This window comes from Copadichromis virginalis, linkage group LG12, assembly GCF_057382275.1.
Source record: "Copadichromis virginalis isolate Kocher_CV1m ecotype Utaka linkage group LG12, C_Virginalis_male_GT1.1, whole genome shotgun sequence".
Taxonomy (NCBI): Eukaryota; Metazoa; Chordata; class Actinopteri; order Cichliformes; family Cichlidae; genus Copadichromis; species Copadichromis virginalis.
Genome location: NC_140629.1, coordinates 13,894,508 through 13,917,920, shown reverse-complemented (window position 1 = coordinate 13,917,920; position 23,413 = coordinate 13,894,508). Strand labels below are relative to the sequence as shown.

Sequence of the window (23,413 nt, the reverse complement as noted above, 5' to 3'; positions counted from 1 at the left end):
TTTTGTGCTGCACGTATATGGTTGTTAATCACGGTCTCTTTGCTCTCTTTCCATTTCCAGAGAAGTAGAAGCCTGGCGGCAGCCAACCTACGGCGCCGCAGCACGTGCAGGCTGGACTTCAGCATCGCTGCGAATGTCACACAATGTTAACTTGCACACTGGAGGCCAGGCTACGGTTAGAGGATCACGAGGACAGCCTATAAATGGCGCCTTTTCACGCAACTCTGAATGAAAAGTTTACTGCTTTGATTGGATTTTATAGTTTTTCATTTCATTTTATTTTTATAGATATCAAATGCGTTGGGTGAATGTAAATGAAAGGTTGCAGATCAGAGAGAAGTTGTTCAAATACATGTCAAATAGACTTAGAGGTGCAAAAACATGCATCTCCTTTGGGAAACCAGTGGGAATACTGATGAGTACAGGTATTTTTCCAAGCACACAGAGAAAGCAGGTAGCCTCACATGAAGGGATGAACAGGTACTCTGTTAGAGCCACATAAAGGAACACATCTCTCTCTTTTCTTTCTCTTGTTCTCTCTCTCTCGCTCGCTGTCGGTAGCATGGGAGAAGATTTCTGCAGGGCGTGTTGGAGTGTGAGTCATCATCATTGCAGAGTGAGAGAGAAAGAGGGGAGAGGCATTCTTTAAGTCGAAGACAGAGCTTATGGCAGCAATGCAGCATGGAAACACCAAACGCATCGGCCTTTATCAGGGTTAAAAACCTCCACACATGCCAAACAACCGCATTTAAATGAGTCCCACGACAGCATCCCAGCACAGGAAGGAAATGCCATCTTGTTGTTATACAACAACAGGCCAGAACTGACACTTCAGTGAAACCTACTGACTCACAACATGATCCAATGAGTTAGTGTAAAAGCCTGAATAATTATGAGTGAGTTTCCATTATGGCCATGTTACTATGATAAACACAGACGTGGACACACCACTGTAGTTCGATAAGCTTGAAATCAGAAAATCAGTCAAATAACTGCACAACAAGTATTTTAGGTTATTTAATAGAAAAAAAAAAATGTATTCACACATATATATATATATATATATATATATATAGATTGATGCAGAATGCTAAACTTAGAATTAATCCATTAAAAATACATTGGAGCAGGCACTGGTTTTTGGAAGCCACCATGTTGCCCTCTTTAATACAGTGGCCATCGCCATTATGCCCAATCGTTTCATTCAATCTATGACCATTTTAACATTTTTAAATCATCTTTTACTCATCATGCCTTTCTCCTCTGCTCTGTCTCCTCCTTTATTTCCCCCTCATCCTTTTCCTCATTACCTAAAGCTTCATTTTCAGAACTGAAGTCAACTAACACATGGAAATGTGCAAATGCATGTTTATTCATTCCCGATATTCAATATATTCACTCTACAATAATAAAAAGAAAACCCCAACAATCAGATAACCCTATATGAGCAAGCACTTGGTGACAGTGGGAAGGAAAAACTCAATTTTAGCAGGAAGAAACCTCTGGCAGAACAAGATTTAGGGAGGGGCAGCCATCTGCCATGGCTGGTTGGGGTTGGAGGGCACAATTACTCACAATTGTCACACTTAGTATTCTTAGCAGATTAGACATGTGTCCTTCCTGTCTCTGAACAGATGCCAATAGGCTGAAGAACAACAACAACAGTTGGTTATAAGCCAACATTGTGACAGCTAAGGTTAGACTCAAGTCCCCCAGAAATCACACTTTCCTTCAGATAAACAGTGAGCTTACATTCTAATAATAATAATAATAATAATAATAATAATAATAATAATAATAATAATAATACATTTTATTTATAAGCGCCTTTCAGACCCTCAAGGTCACCTTACAGTAACACGTGAACAATACCATAAAAAACATAAGAAAAATGTATATATAGCAAACATGATAAGATAAAATTTAGACATAAACAGTCATAAAATTCTCACATCACACAAGAGATTATTTGCTGTGAATCCAAGTCCAAAAATGTTAGATCCGAATCAAAGAAAGGTTCAGTTACACCGACTAACAGCAGCAAAAACAGCAGGAGTTGACTGCAATCTATCACTGGTGATATTATATGATATATAATAGTGATATTTTACATACTCTAGCTTTAAATTGTTATTTGCAGCCCTACAACCATTAGCAACAATTTTAATAAATCTTAAAGTTAAAACTCAAACATATTATCTGGTTGCAGCTTCTCCAATATTGTTGACAAATTAGGTATAAAATAAAACACTTTAAATAGGAATTAGTTATGGTTAATATTCATTGTACTTTAAAGACTAGATGATGACAATATTAAAAAGTCAGTATTAATTGCTATTACTTATAGCAATGGTTGTTTGGTTAAAATATAAAACATTTATGAAATATGATCAAAGCCAGAAAAGCAGTGTTATCTTATTCTGTGAAAGACAAACAAAATATTGAGAGTTTAGGGGAAAGCTGCCCGTCTGTGACATATTTTGTAACAAAGAGACGTTGACTATTTCTAGAAACTTCCAGCGACATTAGGAACATTCCAGAAGGAGCTATCTGACACAGTGCAGGCAGAATTTCTCAAAATGTTAAGACTGACAGTTAACACATGACTTTTTCCCCATTAAACTGACAACTACATACCCATAACCAAATCTAAAAAAAAAAAAAAAAAAAAAAAAAAAAAAGGACAATTAAGCACATGTTCCTGAAGTAAGACAGACACATACAGGCTGATGCTCTCATTAAGACAGCATCAAAAAGACAAATGTCAATCATTGCCTGATATTTCCCGTGACCTCCCAGATATTCTCACCCACACTGTAATATTTAAGTTCCCAAATCATGCTTTCTAGCCTGGCCTTACCTTCTCCCACACAGAGACAGTGCAAGCCTTGAAGACTAGTTCCCTCATATCCAGACTGCAATCCGGCAGGAACCTGTGGTACGTTTTCTTCTCCCCAAGTCTACCTGGATTGTTATGTAGACAACGTGACAGAAGGACCTCTATTCACAGAACTCTAAAAGCTGCTGCATAAGTCTGCAACCTGATCCTGAAGTTCAGCTAAGTTCGTGCTGCTATCCAATCCGACAGATTAAATTACCGAGTGTGGCCAGTGTTACACCAGCCTGATATTACCCCGTCACAGACTCTAAATTAATATGAACCTAAGGCCACTGTATAAACTGCATCTGGTAAAAGACAGTGTGTTAACAGAGCAGCTGTAAAATTACAAATCCTTTGAAAAGCCCTTTGAAAAGTCAATAGTTGTTTAAATGTAGTTATATATATTCTCACATACAAATACAAATATTAATCTATGCAACAACATGATGATGATGAAAGAAGTTGAAAACCTTAGCTTAGTTGGGTGATAAACAAAGTTAACCTTCTATTTCAGAAAAAGTCTGGAGCTCGATGAAATGTCCACTGTACTTGCAAGAAAACACTGAAATATTTCATAGTAGGCAGTATTATTTCTCAGCTGAAACACAGCCTAAAAACAGGCTGTCTGACTTACTGTTTCAACCAATCAATAAGCCAGCCAGGTATTATGTAGTTCAAATAAGTCACAGTTCAAAACCACTACATTACATGCAGTTATCGTTAAGCTCAAAAATATGCTCCCATTATTCTGTTGCTAATAACTAAGGACCTGGAAAAGTTAGTCTGGACTCCACCAATACACACTCAAACTGAGTGTGCACCAAAGATTGCCATTTAAATTTGCTAACCTCCTCAAAAGAAGTCAAGCAACAAAAAAAACCAGTAATAATCTGCAAGGTCAAACAGGAACCCAGGGTAACGTTAGGTAACTAAAGACCTCTTTCACTTTGTCCACTAACCAGGAGAACACTGAAGAACAATGAGCATGTGCATGGCATGGCTGCAAGGAGAAAGCAAACAACAAAGCGGGCCATCTGCAGTTTACTAAAGATCACAATGACAAGCCAGAAGCCCGGTTTGAGCAATATTAACTGTGTTAGGAAAGGGCAATACTGCAATGGTTTGGTCCTGTTTCACTACGTTACAGTCAGGATGGATTTCCATTTTTGATTAAACAATGAATTCTGAATGATCCTGGTAAAGTCTAAACAAAAATGTCAGGACATCTGTCCATGAACTGAATCTTAAGAAAAGGTTGGTCATGGAGGAAGAGAATGCCCCTAAGCACACGAGACGCTCTACTGAAAGAAAGAAAATGGTAGAAGAAAAAGTTAATGTTTTGAAATGGCCAAGTCAAAGTCTTGACCTTAATCTAACAGAAATGTTGTGGAATGGCCTGAAGCAAATAGTTCATGTGAGGAAATCCACCAAGATTCCCACATAGGAAGCAGAGCAACGAGCTGAAATTCCTCCAAGCCAACATGCAGGATCGATTAACAGATAAACATTTAAAATGCGCCAGAATGGAATCATGTTTTTACTCAGTAAATAAATGACTTTTTATTCTTTTCTGTCTTTTCTACTTTTGCAGCTGATCATCTGTTGATATTTCAGCTTCATGTGTGGAAATACACAAAAGAAATCAGGATTCAGCCTAATCAAGACATGTACCTGTGATGCGTTGCTTTCTCTTTCAGTCCCAAAGAATACAAGTAAAACCATAAAAACAATGTTCAGCTTTAAGTTTGAGAAATACGGTCACATGCAGCTTGTAGATTGCGGGATGCTGATAAAATAGAAAACATAGTGAACATTTATTCACACCAATTCTGTCATAGAACAACACTCGCAGGAGTTTCCTTTCCGGCTCTTATTTCCCTGGCAAGCTGTGCGATACCCAAGACATCAACTGAAAAGGAGTAAAAGAACAAGATAGAAAGGAAGAGAGGTGCAATCTAGGCAAATGACCCAGAAAAAAACCTTTTTCATGTGAACAAAAAGTCATGTCAGTAGTGTGAGTCACACCAAGTCAGCCTGTCAGTACCACTTGCTGAGCACACTTATCTCAAAGTACATAGCTACCAAGAACAAAACCTCAAAGAGGGCAGCATCTTAAATGCAGCAAGAGGCAGGAGTCTGAATGTAACAGTTGATAACAAGGTCAGAGAAAAAAGCACCAATAACAAGCATTCCCGTCTGAGGCAGACGAGCACTCGAGACACGGCTCATCGCAACTGTTCTGACACTGCGAAGGACCAGCTTATCAGTCAGCTCCACTATCTACGCAAGAAATGCTGTTAGCCATCACTGGCCTTTAGTTTTACCCGAGCACCAATTAAGAGGCACTGGACTGAACACAAGCACCCATTACTGATGTTCTACAACTGTAAATATGTAGTGAATAGATAGTGAGAAACTTTAACGAAGTTTTAAGGGTAGGCAGCAAGTATCTGCCAAAATGTAAACTTCAATGACAACTACAAATATCGACAGTATCAGCATCAGGTCAATACTAGCACAATAGGATCGATACTTGTGAAGTGAAAATGACAATATATACCTCACACATGCACTAGGTTTTGTTGTTTTAACTAATTATTGTGTATCATTAAAATGTGTTCAGAATTTGCAAATTTATTGAAGTATCAGTATCAATAAATGTATCACCAATACCAATACTGGTGATTTACTATTAGTATTAGTACTATTTAGTATCAGATCAACTCGAAAATTTGCAGTATAGCACAGCACTAATGATAACCTCCTCTTATGATTTCCAGTTGCGGTTACTTCTCAACTGGGTGAAGTCGAACTCTCTAAATACTGACAAAAGGTGCTTTTACAGTATAAGCTGCTTTAGTAATAGATCCACTGGATCATCCTTTAGGAAAGGAAAAAAGATATTCAATCCAACAATTTCATAGTGACGCTGTTAGGACTGATAGGTTCTCCTCTAACACTGCTGCCCTAACCTGCGGGGTTCCACAGGGTTCAGTTTTGGGTCCATTATTATTTTCTTTTTATATGTTTCCTTTAGCTGGCATTAGTCAGTCTTTTAGTGACCCGTCTTATCATTTCTATGCCGATGACATTCAGCTGTATATGTCCTTTAAGCCTCATCAGCTGGATAGGCTGTCCACCCTAGTCCAGTGCTTAACTCTGGCTTTCTAACAATTACCTTGTTTTAAACATGAACAAGACAGAGACCATGATCATAGCTCCTCCTGATCTATATTCTAAAATCAGTCAGGTTCTTGCCCCTTTCTGTTCTTCTGCTAAGCCAAATATTCGAAATCTTGGAGTAATATTTGACTATTGTTGTTGTGCTAAGCTAATAAGCAGAATGCAGAATGTAGCATCATGGGCAGTGTAGTCCGTGCTGCAGGGAGAATGGACTGCCATACTCGTTATGTGTCTGTGAGTGCGAGGTGGGAGAAAACGAGAACTGGAAGCATGTAAATATAATAATAACCACTGCAGCCAAGAAGAGTGCCTCACGAGCCCAGTTGTAAGTACGCTATTAAAACTCTGTACGCTTTGTTCCTGTTTTCCGAAACAATAAGTTCCGTTGGAGCAGCCTTTCAACGCCTCTATCTGTCTCTCACAAGCAGAGTTGACCCACACAACAAAGTAAATCTATTTTTCGTCTAGGAGCCCCACACGAACCCATATTATTCAGAGGTCCCTTTACTACGGTTCGGAGCCGCGGACCTTCAGTAACAGTAATAAATCACACAGCAATAGTACATTCACGTTGTTGTAAAAAGTATGATAATATGTTAAGTAATCCAAAGTATTCAGAATACGTTACTCTCATTGAGTAACGTAACGGAATACGTTACAGAATACATTTTAGGGCATGTATTCTGTATTCTGTAATGGAATACATTTTAAAAGTAACCTTCCCAACACTGTGCACAAAGCAAGGTACGTGGACGAGAGAGTTTGGTGTTGGATAACTTGATTGGCCTGCACAGAGTCCTGACCTCAGCCTGACAGACTTTCTCATCCAACATCAGCATCTGAGCTCACAAATGCACCTCTGGAAGAATGCTCAAAAATTCCAATAAACTTATGTGTGAATACGTTTGAAGGCAGACAAGAGAACAGTTTTGGCTAAATAGTATTGACACAGTACAGATACAGCACGTACCATAAAGCTACAATGGTTTGAATCTGGCAAAAAGCATTCTCCACTGCAAACTTTTGTAATACAGGCAGGGAATAAACATAATTAGAATAGACAGATGAAAACACTTTGGAGAGAATACAGTATGCATTATGGATGGGTGGATGGAAGGAAGTAATAGCAGCAGCAGTAGTAGTATTGCTCTTATTAACTGCTGTAAGAAATTATTTTCCCAAATATCGGTTAAAATAATTTCTTATTCTTCATTTTATTTAATATAAGCTTGCAGGTTAAAAAATTATACTTCTGAAATCCTGTTTTGAGGCATTGATTTGGCTCTTGGCCGTTGCCATGTTGGTATTTTAAGACTAAATACTGGGATGAATTTGACAGACAAACTCAGACACTCAGAGAATGAACTTGCTAACACAGGGTAGCTATTCCACTTTCATCATGTAGTTTACTCCAAACAGGCCCATATTCAAACAAATGAAGATGATTCTGTATTACTGAAATATGTGGTAAAATGTTTTATTGAATTTACAAGTCAAAAAAGTGGCAGGCTCCTTTTCTCACTGACTGTTACATATGCTAAAAAACCAACAACACAGGTTTAAAGTATTACCAGACTGAGTTTCACTTTTCAGAGATTACATGCATCCTTTATGTGCAGTCTCTGCGCTGGAGAATAAACCAGGGTGTTACCAAAGTCAGGAGTCAGATTTCCTCCTCAGCAGGCCAACAACAGCTCGACCACGTCATCGGTGCCATTCACGTCCAACTGTGGTTGGAAAGTAAAAAAAAAACAAAAAAACATCGATAGACTAATCAACTGAAAAAAAACCCAACCAAAATAAATATGAATGAAGGGGTAAACACTATTTTGGGTTTATGAAGTGTCCCTTTAAACTGTTCTTTCACTTGACAGTGCAGCTTGGGGATAACAGGCATTGTAATTAGCCACCACATAATAGGAATGACCTTATTAAGCTGCTGCTGGGTCACGAGCAGATTTAGGTTATCAAAACACACGCTCTACAAAGTATTCTTTTATTTAAAGTACTATCATTTTATTATTTTTTTTTTAAACCCAGCTGGCACTCGACTGCACAAACACACAAAATGCCTGATCTTTCTTTAGGAGTATCAATATTTATGCAGTGGCTGAGTCCATATATACCAGCGGTGAGTCCAAAAATCAATGCACGCCTGCTACATATTTTAATCTCCCTATGAAGGTCACATTATCCACCAATGCCTGAGAGGACAAACACACACACACACACACACTCAGAGAAAGCAGCTAGCAGTGTTTGCATTCACGCCACCCTGACCCTTTTACTAGTACAACTAATGTCACTGAAGCACACACAGTTTTAAAGACTGGAAAAAGAGCCCCATCAGCCCCAAAAAGATTTATGTAAACCATGACGTTGAAGGCGCTTCATCTGAAAAGGCTGCGTTTTCATGTTTTAGCTCTGTGTAACTCGTGTACATTATAGATGAGGAACAAGAGAATAGGAGTATTCAGTGGAGCCCTATCACTTACCAAAAGGCCAATCTCCTATATCATGACTAGCCACTACTTCAGAGCCATGCGGGCAACACAGAAACAACCTCAGCTTCCCCTGAAGGCTGCCATAAACTTCAGCACAACAATCCAAGCCAACAAGGAGCTGCAGTAAAAAAAATAAATAAATAAAATAGATTTTCACAGCGTTCTCATGGCTAAAACTGAGGAACTGCCAAAGAGATTCCTGCCATCATATGAATATGTCACTTTGCTAACAGAGCTTATGAAAATTAGATGAACATTTTACGATCTTGTTAAAACCGGTTACATTATTAAAAGGGCACATTCATCCTGCGAGGTGAGGAAAGAGAGCCCGTAGCAGATTGAAAATTTAATAAGCTCAATGCAGTGGCGAGAGATTGAGAAACTTGGCAGAGGTTTAACTTTAAAATCCTGAACACGGGCGTGCGATGATTTAACCTCATTGTAGAGTAACATGCATGCACTCAGCGGGTCAGAAGACAGGGGATTCTGACCTGTCATAAACCCATTAAACGGCTTAGCTTCAGACACTTCCACCAGCATTTAATCTCTCACATTAAGCATTGTTTCTGTCATCTCTGTTGTTTTTAAATGTGGTCACATGGTGTTATCTCATATGTTTCGCAGCAAATGGTGTGTTTTTCTTCTTCATGGTACCACACCTTCACTGAATAAAGAAAGAGAGTAGTGTGATGCTAATGCCCACGGCTATCATAAGAGGCCAGGCTGTAGAAGTAGGTGGCTGTTGTCAGCAGGCTGCGAATCATCGCTTCTCTCTGCTTACTGCTGATGAGGCTGTGATTAACGTTGTCTGTGCGTCAGAAGTGTAGTATTATCTGGTCGGGCAAAAACCAAACCACTGACTACATGAAGTGCAGCATATGTATGTCTGTGTATGTGTACCCTTGTCTCCATGCATGCTGGCAACAGACACCCTGTGTGCTAAATTCCACCATACATCATGCCAGATCCTTGCAGACCTGTTACAGCACAGAGGCAATGGGCCCAGTTCCAACAGCAACACTGTCTAACAGTTTACATTCAAAGGTTTGCGTTTTAGTCAGGATATAACAGAGACTGTCATTCCTCTTTGGAATGACAGCAAATTTCAATTACAGTCTGAAGCAAATGTCTTTTTTTCTCTTTTGGCGACCGATTGCAAGTAAATGGTTGCCCATAGGTTCAACGGCTTATCACAGTTAATTGTTGTATTGTTACAAATAGACTGCTAAAATTATCAACTTGACCCAAATCAATTGCAAAGTGATATCAGAATTACTCAGACTTATTGCCGTTTTATTGCTGTTTTGACACACCAAAGCCTTTATGAGTGTAGCAACAGACTCCTGGTCATCACAGACTCGGCCCCCGTCTGCAAAACAACCATTTCAAAGACAATAATATCACAAGTTCACTGCCCACGATAATTTTGGCCGTGGTCTCCAACCCCTGTTTTCCCTAGCATGACTTTAATATATATATCAACAAAATCATTCAACATCAGTTTTACCAGTACTTTGAATTTGAACATTTTAGTCTAGTTTCTGTTAGGTTATACAATTGATTACTTAATGGTTCATTTAAGGCATAAACGGCAAACATACTACGTGTCTTAATCAAAAAATGAAACAATGCATCAGGATGGATGCATATGCATGCATATATGAAAGTTATCGTTAAAAAAAGTTGTAAAATAGGTCTAAATAAAACCTGTGTAATGGTCCTTTAAAAATTGCAGTTTAGTTTTGTATGTAATGCAGGAGGAGACTCATGCCGAATGCTAATTTGTTAATCCATAATAGCACATAGGACATCAGATAATCTATTTTGAAAGAGGAGATTGTACATGTGTTGGCTCATTTTTTTCCTTTTTCATACAGTCTGTTGTTATGATCTGTGGATGATGACGGGGGAAAAACACCAGTCAAGAACAGTATTTATCTGAATATCTCAGCATTTGATAGTTTTTTGTCTTTTAACATTATCTTTGAAAAACAATCACAGTATCCAGATGTTTACTGGAACCAATGTAATATTCAGGATTGGTCAGTGCTCCACATGTAAACTCTGCTGCTCCAACCATAAACAAATATACTGGTGTCAGGATGACCCTACCAGTTATTCCACTGGAGAAGCAAAAAGAGCTGCAGAGTAAATGGTGTGTAGCAAAAACAGCGTGCGGTCCAGGGTCAGCCAGCAGCATCTGAGCGTTAATAAGGGGAGTAATTGAATTAGAGGATCAGTGGACGCCTGTAGTGTGGGCGCCACGCAGCTCTAATTTCATTACAAGTGAGGTTGGCCCCCAGCACAAGGGCCTCCAACATCAATACATGCACAAATGATTAAAAATAAAAATTAAAAAAAATTAAAAAAAAAATCACATAACTACATACCCACACCTGTTTGTCTCATATAACATCCTGTCCCCAAGCACTTTGATATTTTTTGTGGGTGTTGTGAGCTAATAAACACTAATCATAAGGGGAAAAATCAGGGTCATGCAGTAAAAAAACAAACAAAAAAAAAAAACAGGGCCCGAGTAGCATCGTCTCCTCACGATGAAGTCTTTAAAGTGTCAATCTGGGGAAGAACAGTTGCTCAGTGGTTAGCGCTGTCATATCGTGGCAAGAGAGGGACAGATTCTCAGCACTTTCTGTGAAATGTTCTGAATATCAATGTGCATGAATAAATGATGAATCTCACATCGATGGTGGAGTGCATAAGACGTTAAGTTGACGCGACAGAATATTTTTAGTTAGGTTTGTTTAGAAGTGATGCTCTAGTACATCTACACTGCAAAGTCACTGCAATTTATCCCATCTATCTGATCAGCAGTCTAATATCCCTTGGCCCCGATGAGTAACTTGACCATTAAACCAAGCATAGCTGAAATAAACCTGAAAGCCTGACTGTAGGCCTTCTGACAGTCATGAATAAAGGCAGTTAACCAAGAGGAAAATGTTCACATGCCAATACGCCTTGCCCCTTTTCATCTCAGATGTGACAATGAGACACTCCCAGAGGCAGATCACTTATCAATATAGCTGCAAGCGGGATTAAGGGGGGCCACGCAGACCAGCGGGGCACAGTTGCCATGGCAACTTGATCCGTTCTAATGTTAAACATACGACTGTAAGTAAAGCCCTTCTAGAATTAAGACCTTCCACTTCAAAGCTATCTCGGCAACATCTTTGGGCAGTTTTTTGGGCAGTCAGAAAGAACCAGGTGAGAGCATCAACATCAGCCTGTATGGACACGGTGACATAAAAACTGCATGCACAAAATCACCAGTAAAATATGAAAATCTACTGAAAAGGTTTTTGTTACGTTTTCTTTCCAAAAATAAGAGAAAAAGTTTTTGGGTCCATGATCCGTGTCTCAGCACTGAAGACAGAAACACTATAGGTATTAAATATGCACGTGATATATTCAAGACCATAGATTAAAAACAACTGATATGGAGACATAAATAGCTCGTTTTTTTGGTTGTTGTGCTGAAGGAATTGTGTTGCCTGTCCCTGCCAAAAGGATTACACATCAAATTACTTCATCGGGCAGCAAACCAGTAAATTTTCTCCATTTCAAAGAGCAAATCTGTTCATGTAACCCACATCTATCACATGCTCGGTGCTAAAAATGCTTGCTTGGACCGATCCTTGATGAACACTTTATCTTTTTTTTTTTTGTTTTATGACACCTTTGAAAACAATTTCATTACCTTAAAGCTTTGCAAATGAGAAAAGCATAGGTGAGCACACGCTTCTATAGAAGAAAGACTTCCCTCCTCTAAGGTCAATCCAGAAGGTTTGAGCAATACATGAGCAATTTGCAGGTATGTTCTGGAATTATGAGTAGCTTATAATGGCCAATGTAGTTTAATACTGCTGTGCATTAATGAACATTAGCAACCCATTTCACTCACACAATAACTCCTCTCTTTGTATTCTACACTTTGCTTTACACACACTTATTAGATAGGTGACATTTTTGGCTGCAGGGGCTACTCTAACCATTGTGTTAGTATGAACACAATGATTACATTCAAATGATATTAGAGCAGACTACAACTGCATGATATTTAAAAGATTTGCATTTTTACAAAGTAGGTTCACAACTCACAAGTAGGAAAGTCACAAAGCAGAGAATTGCTTCTTTCATGAGCCGTTTACTCTGATCTCAAAAAACATTTGCAGTCGTACAGTATGAGTTGCTCTGGCAAAGAAAATATTTTTTTTCATGCCAACTTTTGCAGAATGACAATCACAACCCAAAGATTTCTCCTTCAGGACAAATCTGCAAGCCTACAAAGACAACACGGAACAAAGTTTGATCAAATTTAATGAGGTTTGCCCAAAAGCAAAAGCATAACCCACAGATAGAAACGTGTAACGGCTGAAGACAGCCGCTCAACCAGGAAGACACCTTTGCAGTCTTGTTGATTACATCTCCGTCAGAGATGATAACAGAGCAGCGGGTTAATGAAGCTCACTGCAGAAGTGCCTCGCGTCGTGTCAGTTTTTCATTGCATCACTCGGTCTTACGTAGAGCCGTGCAGTATTAGTAATTACTGACGCTACTTCAATCTTTCAAGATTCATAATCAGCTCTTTTTCCGCTTGAGGAAACCAGCAACACTGCTTCAAAACCACCCACCCTTTTACAATACGCCTGTCACTCCCAGTCCATTTCTCTGTTGACTGAGCAGTGGAAAACACCATCTAATGACAAGATAGGATGTGTGTTAACTTTAAAAGCATTTGTTTCCCAGCAACCACCGTGGAAAAGATTTTGTGTGACCGTACCTCACTCAAGGATGTTGTCAAGGTTGTAATTAGTACTAAAAGAAGGCCACCTGCCAAGTAATCCCATAAACTCAGCACTCCACATTAAGCATTTTGTCTGCTACGAGTTAAACGCAGGCACGGGAAGATGCACTAATAACTGTCCATCACACTGATTTGCAGGAATACCTCCAGGCAAAAATTAATAATTCATTTATAATCACTTTTCTTTAAAAAGAAATCATGTTTGGTTGCTTTACAAATAATGCTGCGTGTGACTGAAATGGCAGATCAGCACTTAAGAAATGTTGTTAATTAACAAGCAGTCCTGTCACAAGCAGGCAGATAGGTTAAAAAAATAAAGTTCACACTATGCTCATTTTGGATAAAATCACAGTCAGCAGTGCTAACCTTGCACCCCTATTGACTAGAAGTATGGACTTTAACACCAGAATGCCGCACTCTCAGTATGTGAGGCGAGAAGGTGTTTCTGTATTTTTGGAGATTGTCTCCTCACAAAACCAACAAAATATGGCAGGAGAAATTTAATAGAGACAACACCTTCTCTAGTTCCTTATGTTACCGTTAGTGCCAGTGTTATTCTTATCGCTAGGAAAATCAGGACATCAGTTAGATTGTTCATCAACGCGCAACAGAAAAGCTGTTAATAACAAAGCTTCAGTTTATGGTTCAACCAAAAGATGTCACCCATAACATCACCCTCTGTGAAAACAACAGTCTGGTAAGTGCTGAGGAGACACAGAAGAGAAAGCCAGCAGTCCCATGCACACACATAGACACGTACATATACGCACGCACACGCGCATTCCCTTTGCACAGGCACCACACTGAGATCTAATCGATGGAGCTCATTCATATTGAACCACAGACGTCAGGGGAAGCCGGGGGAATTACAAGCAGCCTCCGCTGTGAGATCGCAGCCTGGAGGAAGCCGGAGGAAGACAGCTCTGCACTGGTAACCTCCAGTTTACCGTCCACTGGATTTTCAGCAACACGATTATGAGGTGTCCTAACGCCCCGAGAAAGTACAGTCAGGTTCACTGCACTTAGATTGTACTGTTAAATAAAAGTATGTGTGTATGCATATAAAACATTACTTTAAGTCCAAAAAATTACCTTAACCGATTTCCACCAACTCATAGTAGCACTAACATACAACCTCAATGTCACAGTAGCTCACAATTCACCAGTTATTGCCTGTAAATGTGACCTCGACCTTAAGGCTGATTTGAATGAAGACCCATTAGGTGATCATTGCATGCAGGTTTGAGTAAATGCTGACTTGGGAATCGTAGACAAATACTTCACCACGGCATAATTTCATCAGTAATTTGGCAGCATTAGCTAAAAAAAAACAAAAAAAAATAATAATCACAAGGCTCTCTCAAATGTCACTAAAAACAGGATCAAATGATTAGCAAATCATTTAAAGACGATATTTAATACAGCTGTACAAACACGACAGATCAAATGCTAAAACTAAATGTTTTTTTAATAATCCTTTTTTAATTTCATAAAAATAGTCTAATATAATAAAAGTTGTTTTTCAACTGTGCTGCATCATCTCTTCTTTTAACACTCATAAGCATTTGGGAGGTGATGGGACAAACTGCCATTAAAGTGCTCACCAGTTCAGGACCTTTTTCAGAAATACCTTTCATAGTGTAAGAAATGGGTGACAGGGATGGAATAGATCCAGAAAGTGTTTTGGGATTGTCTTTTTGTAATATGTAAGGGTTTCCCTGAAAAAGATCTCGTCCAGATGGCATCTATGTTGCTTGCTGTTTCAAAACATGTATATACTGTTCACCATTAATATGGCCTTCAGAAATATTATTGAGTGGGCCATGTTGACCAATGGCCCATACAATAACATCTTGGATGCTGGCTTTTGAACACAGCTCTGATGACAAGCCGAATGGTCCTACTTGTCTTAAACCCAGAAGATGTGGCACGCATGGCTTCCAAAGACTGTTTCAAATTTTCGGGACCTGTGGGACCTCTGGATCGTAGAGATTTCACTTCAGTTTTCTGATGCAGTGACAAACTCTGTTGACTGACAGTGTTTTTTTCAGGAGTTCTTAAACCCATCCTGAGATTTCTACCATAGACTTGTGTCTGTTTTTACTGTAGAGCCATAAGAGCTTGGCTTTTGTCTTTGAATGACGAGCCCCACTTATCTTTATATCTGAAACATTCAGGCTCTCTGGGATGCTCTTTTTATATGTAATGCTGGTACTAATTAACCTCATTAGTTGTGAGATGTTCCACCAGGTGTTTTTCATGACACAACCTTTAAATTGTTTTAATATCCCTGACCCAATCAATAAATCAACATTTCTCAGCTTGAGCATCTGAAACAGATAGGTAATCTACAATAAATATATAAACCAAGCAATTAAAATAAAAGTGTCACAAGTGCCTGGAAAAGGCCTTATACTATGAGGTAGTGCTGGAATTTATATATTTACAAAAGTGATAAAGACAGTAAAATGTAAGATTGACATTATATAAGAGAGAAGTGCAAATTGCATTAATAAATAAAATGTACACTATAAATCTAAGAAAACCAGCAGTATGAAGGCGTAATACACAAATATGCTTGTGACAGGTGTGTTCACCTGTGACAGAATGAAGAGTTGTTTTACAAGTTAATAGATAATGGCAGGAATGAGTTGCTAACATTTTCTTTATGGCAACGAGGTGAATCAGTCTGAGGGAGAAGGAGCTCTGCTCCCTCAGAAGTGTGTAGTGGAGCGGGGGTGATGGGCTGTCCATGATGGAGACCAGTTTGTTCAGTGACCTCTGACCCTCACTGACTCAAACGCCTCCAAATTCTTACCAATGACAGTTCCAGCCTTCCAGATTAGTTTGCTGATCCTGCTGGCATCTCTGCCACTGATGATGGCAAATTATACTAATTTCAGTTCAAATATTTTCAAATATTTGCATTCTGTTTTTCCTGATATCTTTCAAAGCATCCTACATTTTGGGGTGCTACCAACATCTTCCTGTAGGTTTGGTGTAATTATTAGACAGGAAAGAGGTGAAGGCCTAAGTTTGTTCACATGGTCAGTAAAGAAACTGCCACTTTGACCCCAATCAGGCTCAATGAAGGCTCTAAATGAACAGCAGATGTGTTTTCACAGCTCATTTAAAATTAAACCAACAACTGGGAAAAAAAGCATGGTTCACAACTTGACAGTCGAAAGCAGGGAGAAGGACATGAAAGCCAAAAAGCGCCGAAAGCAAACGCCTTGACAGCGGTCTTCAGCCGGCCTTAATGGCCCATGAAAAGTTCAGCATTAACGAGACTTTATCTCCCTCACACACAGAGAACTCACCAGTAACTTCTGCTGTAGCCTTTGGTGTCTCAGGGTCTCTGGGTTAAGTCGCCGAGCTTGGCTGTAGTCCTCTAGAAGACAAAGCTCGTCCAAAATGTGGAGGGGAAAAGCTTCATTTCTCTGCAGTGGGGGACAGGGAAGGTGGGGGAGTTATTTGTCACAATAGCAATGGGAGGTTTATGTGCAGCTTTTTTGTTGGGATTTGCTGTATTCCAAATAACCTTTCACTACTTTTGCTGAGTCCCACTGGTGATGAAATCTGCTACCACTCGATCTGTAAGTGTAGGTGACTGGCTGCTAACAGCCAGCAGGAGTTCTGAGTGGGAAAGCAGCTCTAACAGCTCTAACAGCTCTAACAGATACACTAACGCAGTGCAAGCAGAATGTGTGTTTCTCTTTATTGATCTTCACGGATTCAGTCTGACAGCAAAGCATGCTCAACTACCTGCCCACCTGCTGCTTTTAGCAAACTCCGACAACTGCATTTAACTATAAATGCAGTTGTTAGAGACTAATTAAATTATATTCAATATATATCAAAGTATTTCAAAACAGCTCATTTTACATAGTTTCTCAAATCTGCAAACAAACAAGCAACATGCTAATGTCGTGTATCATTGAAAAATATCTCTTAAGCACTAACAAACCCACATAAGTATAAGATGTCACACTCAAAAAAGTCAACTAAGGCACTTGTTTGATTATTTAGATATAAAAATGCTTGATTACTTTAAATATATTATGTTTATAGTTATTAAATGACTCCTTCTTGCTGGTGTAAACTAGATCTATGTCTGCACCCAATGAGAAGAACAGTGACTCTTTCATTGCTAACTATTGCCCGTGCTGCATACCACGGAAAAAGTTCTAATCAACGCAAGCAGGAACAAATGTTGGAAGGTTGTTAAGCTAACACAGCTTCAGAGCTACCAGTTACAGAACTACTTTTTATAAGTTTATAGTTAACAAATCTAGCTCAATCCTATACTGCGTTGTTTTGTTTTCTAGTATACTCCAGGTACATTTTGCTGTCTCAAAGTGATCACACACACACAGATTGACTTTGTGTGGAAATCTGTTTGTCCTCTATTGTTAGCCAGGCTACTGTTAGCCTCTGTGCTATAACTGAGACTTGGTAGGGAGTGTTACAGTCTAGCTTCATTTAGCAGAAGCTAGCCAGTCCTCAGTGCCCAAAGACAACTGTTAGCAGGTTTAATTCATTTGAGAGACAGCGTCTTTCCATCATCACAATATAGCTCATTTCAGAAGCTGGAAATGAGCTATATTGATAAAAGATGGCTGCAGCTTCTAGGTCTGTAAAATGAAGTCTCTTACGTGTGTTGTAAAATACTTCTGGTCCTGTAGAAGTTTACTGGACCTCTGTAAACACTTTGCTATTGCATTTATGGTCTCAGTCACTCATTTCAGGTCATGCTGAATAAAAATGAAATCCATTTTACAAATCTTGATCATATTATGTTTCATCAAGGAGAATCATCTGGGATATCATTGGCTAAGTATAGCAAAGAAAAATAAAATTAGCGTCTGGTACAATACAGTACGGGTTTAATGAGACACTGAGTCAAAGATTGATTTCACCTGGTTGTTTCAACAGAGCTTTCCAAATGCAGTTAGTGAAATCCAACTTTGACAAACGTAACATTTTTCCACAGTTTTTGTGTGCTCACAAACTGTGACATTTCATGTTTAAATCCAATTCACCCCTTCTAGCACTTAAATTCACCCCTCCACAGAACAATGGAAACAACCAGGTGTTTTGCTTTACCAACATGTATCGTCTGCACAAACCTACGGCAGTACTAAGCATCCTCAACACAAAATGACTCTTAATTAATTCTGCGGTCCATGACAATCTACACAGCAGCTGAAGAACATTTAGCACAAAAAAAATAAGGAAATGGCTTGAAAGAAGTGTTAAAGGAGGAACAACTAGTGATAACGATAATGTTGGATCCTGTTAACAGCAGACAATTACAGAAAATAATGTCAACAACAAGACTGATATTTGTAATATTTTCTAATCATGTATTAGTTCATTCAACTATGGACATGTGGTGGCATGATGAAATTACATTCATTCAACAGATATATATATATATATATATATATATATATATATATATATATATATATATATATATAAAAATCACCCAGCACGCCCCTGCGGGCGGTTTATCCTTCAAGCTCGGGTCCTCTACCAGAGGCCTGGGAGCTTGAGGGTCCTGCGCAGTATCTTAGCTGTTCCCAGGACTGCGCTCTTCTGGACAGAGATCTCCGATGTTATTCCCGGGATCTGCTGGAGCCACTCGCCTAGCTTGGGAGTCACCGCACCTAGTGCTCCGATTACCACGGGGACCACCGTTACCTTCACCCTCCACATCCTCTCGAGCTCTTCTCTGAGCCCTTGGTATTTCTCCAGCTTCTCGTGTTCCTTCTTCCTGATATTGCTGTCATTCGGAACCGCTACATCGATCACTACGGCCGTCTTCTTCTGTTTGTCTACCACCACTATGTCCGGTTGGTTAGCCACCACCATTTTGTCCGTCTGTATCTGGAAGTCCCACAGGATCTTAGCTCGGTCATTCTCCACCACCCTTGGGGGCATCTCCCATTTTGACCTCGGGACTTCTAGGTTATACTCGGCACAGATGTTCCTGTACACTATGCCGGCCACTTGGTTATGGCGTTCCATGTATGCCTTGCCTGCTAGCATCTTGCACCCTGCTGTTATGTGCTGGATTGTCTCTGGGGCATCTTTACACAGCCTGCACCTGGGGTCTTGCCTGGTGTGATAGACCCCAGCCTCTATGGATCTTGTACTCAGAGCTTGTTCTTGTGCTGCCATGATTAGTGCCTCTGTGCTGTCTTTCAGTCCAGCTTTGTCCAGCCACTGGTAGGATTTCTGGATATCAGCCACCTCCTCTATCTGCCGGTGGTACATACCGTGCAGGGGCCTGTCCTTCCATGATGGTTCCTCGTCTCCCTCCTCTTTCTTGGGTTTCTGCTGCCTGAGGTATTCACTGAGCACTCGGTCAGTTGGGGCCATCTTCCCAATGTATTCTTGGATGTTCCTTGTCTCATCCTGGACTGTGGTGCTGACACTCACCAGTCCCCGGCCCCCTTCCTTCCGCTTAGCGTACAGCCTCAGGGTGCTGGACTTGGGGTGAAACCCTCCATGCATGGTCAGGAGCTTTCTTGTCTTTATGTCAGTGGCTTCTATCTCCTCCTTTGGCCAGCCTATTACCCCAGCAGGGTACCTGATCACGGGCAGGGCGTATGTGTTGATGGCCCGGATCTTGTTCTTACCATTCAGCTGACTCCTCAGGACTTGCCTGACCCTCTGCAGGTACTTGGTGGTTGCAGCCTTTCTAGCGGCCTCTTCATGGTTCCCATTTGCCTGCGGGATCCCCAGGTACTTGTAACTGTCCTCTATGTCTGCAATGTTGCCTTCTGGTAGTTCAATCCCCTCAGTTCTGACTACCTTCCCTCTCTTTGTTACCATCCGACTACACTTCTCCAGTCCGAACGACATTCCAATGTCATTGCTGTATAGCCTGGTAGTGTGGATCAGTGAATCGATGTCTCGTTCACTCTTGGCATACAGCTTGATGTCATCCATGTACAGGAGGTGGCTGACAACTGCTCCGTTCCGTAGTCGGTATCCGTAGCCAGTCTTGTTAATGATCTCACTGAGGGGGTTCAGGCCTATGCAGAACAGCAGTGGGGACAGAGCATCTCCTTGGTAGGTAGGTAGATATATATATATATATATATATATATATATATATATATGGCCCCAACTGACCGAGTGCTCAGTGAATACCTCAGGCAGCAGAAACCCAAGAAAGAGGGGGGAGACGAGGAACCATCATGGAAGGACAGGCCCCTGCACGGTATGTACCACCGGCAGATAGAGGAGGTGGCTGATATCCAGAAATCCTACCAGTGGCTGGACAAAGCTGGACTGAAAGACAGCACAGAGGCACTAATCATGGCAGCACAAGAACAAGCTCTGAGTACAAGATCCATAGAGGCTGGGGTCTATCACACCAGGCAAGACCCCAGGTGCAGGCTGTGTAAAGATGCCCCAGAGACAATCCAGCACATAGCAGCAGGGTGCAAGATGCTAGCAGGCAAGGCATACATGGAACGCCATAACCAAGTGGCCGGCATAGTGTACAGGAACATCTGTGCCGAGTATAACCTGGAAGTCCCGAGGTCAAAATGGGAGATGCCCCCAAGGGTGGTGGAGAATGACCGAGCTAAGATCCTGTGGGACTTCCAGATACAGACGGACAAAATGGTGGTGGCTAACCAACCGGACATAGTGGTGGTAGACAAACAGAAGAAGACGGCCGTAGTGATCGATGTAGCGGTTCCGAATGACAGCAATATCAGGAAGAAGGAACACGAGAAGCTGGAGAAATACCAAGGGCTCAGAGAAGAGCTCGAGAGGATGTGGAGGGTGAAGGTAATGGTGGTCCCCGTGGTAATCGGAGCACTAGGTGCGGTGACTCCCAAGCTAGGCGAGTGGCTCCAGCAGATCCCGGGAATAACATCGGAGATCTCTGTCCAGAAGAGCGCAATCCTGGGAACAGCTAAGATACTGCGCAGGACCCTCAAGCTCCCAGGCCTCTGGTAGAGGACCCGAGCTTGAAGGATAAACCGCCCGCAGGGGCGTGCTGGGTGTTTGTTTTATATATATATATATATATATATATATATATATATATATATATATATATAATTTTTTTTTTTTTTTTTTGAGTGCAACAGGCTAAAATAACATCCTCTCTCCATATTCTCCACTTAGCCAGCAACACTGATAGCACTACCTAAACTTCTTGTTATTGCCAGGCTAGTGGAGCTGGCTGGAATAATAATGCCCCCTGTTAAATTATTCATGGCTCCAGTCAGGTGGAACCAGATGCTACTGTTGTGTCATAAAGGAAGAGCTGTAACTCAACTCAAGCACGGAAGGCTGTTGCTCCACGGAGGGAAAGACTGGATCCAGCATGGATGCTGCTGGGCTACAAACAAAAACACGGAATGTCATGACACTCGCTCGGCTCTTTCCAAGTGACATTTTCCTGCGAGTGTTCAAACAGAGGACAATGGTTCAGTAGGTTGATCCATATGGGGGTAAAGCCTAAGGTGCTTTTTGCTGCTCACCACCCTGTGTTGGTGTTGCTGTATACCCAACCCTGACATTTGTGGCCATGCCCAGAAGATGACCTTTTTTGTCCATGCCATGTTTTAGTGCTGAATACTAATGCTATGGTGCTGTGTGCCCGCCACTCATGGGAACAAGCAGTGCTATTTTTAGCCACATGTCCCCAGCTGCACATCTCCAACCCGCCCCGGGCTGGCAATTAGTGTTTGTCTCTCATGGAAGGAGGCAGTGCTAGAAACTCCATAACACAAACAGACATCTGGACACAGGCTGTCTCTGTCTCTGTCCTGCCCCGCACCCATGCCACAGGGTACAACTCTTAAAGCCATGCACTCCCTGCCTCTATCCGTCTCACCGCCCATAAGTGCTCAGTCACTCGGAAGCTCCTCTCTCTAATCTAATTCACACACATTTGTGTGTCTTCACTTCATAGACATTTGTGAAAAAATTACAATTTGTGTTTACATCCGGCACTTTGTTAAGTCCACGCAAATGCTTGTTCCTTAAAGAGGCCATCCATATACTACAGTAGTCATAGAGAGAAAATATACATATTTTTTGGAGTATAAGGCGCACTTAAAATCCTTTAAGTTTCTCAAAAATTTAAAAATTAAGTGCGCTTTATAATCCAGTGCACCTTATGTATGAATTCTGGTTGTGCTTACTGACCTCGAACTGATTTTATGTGGTACATGGTGCTCAAAAATCTGTCAAAAAACGCTTTATTAAAACTTTGGTAGGCTGCACTGCTTGATGGCTTGTTGGAGCATTACGGCTGCCATAGTCAGGAGCCGCACGGAGCAATCCAGGTCCAAACTCCGCTTCAGGTCCCAAAGTCAAACGAACACTGCGGCATCACTGAGAGGTAAGAACTGTCTAAATTCTTTCATCTTTACCTGCTTTACCAGGTGTAAAGTTTAATTTCCAGGCATCCATGAAAACAGAATTTATTAAATTTAACAGCATTAGAAGTTAGCAGGAAGTTTCCACCTAAACATATCATGTTCTGTGTGACAGATTTCTTAGAAAATTAAAATGTACAGCTCTGCTATCACTTCCAACATAAATGAAGACAGAAAACTAAACAGCAGTGATGTTTGTAGGGTTACTGAAATTGGACTAGCTGGTATATAATGATGTGCTACGTGATTGCTAGCGACACAGCTATGTTAGCATAACATAAACACTAGCTGGGTCCCAAAACGTAGGCTACATCCTTCGGAGGCCGCATTTGAAGGCCGATTATGTCACAGCCAGGCGACAAAGGCTGTCCCAATTCATCGAGTCCTTCAAATGCGGCTGACAAATCCGTCCTTCATTTTCCCCGAATTTGAAGGATGGGTCGGGTGTGGCCTTTTAGGCCCATCATATCCCAGAATTCATAGCGCAGCCCTGCCAATTCCAGTTTCCAACAATGGCGGCCGCTACTAAGTTTTAATATTACTTTTATTAATCTTTCTGGGTCACAAACGTAACTTTTAACAAAGTAGCCGTGTAAACTTTAAATAT

General features: G+C 40.7%; 1 protein-coding gene across 1 annotated transcript in view; it reads right to left on the bottom strand.

The window, feature by feature from the left end:
* Positions 1-23,413, bottom strand: part of rimbp2b (RIMS binding protein 2b) — a 108,978-nt gene that overhangs the window by 67,268 nt on the left and 18,297 nt on the right. The window contains exon 5 of the mRNA XM_085474820.1: positions 16,711-16,830. Within this exon, the coding sequence (XP_085330946.1) occupies positions 16,711-16,830 (120 nt within the window). The remainder of the gene's footprint in view (positions 1-16,710; positions 16,831-23,413) is intronic.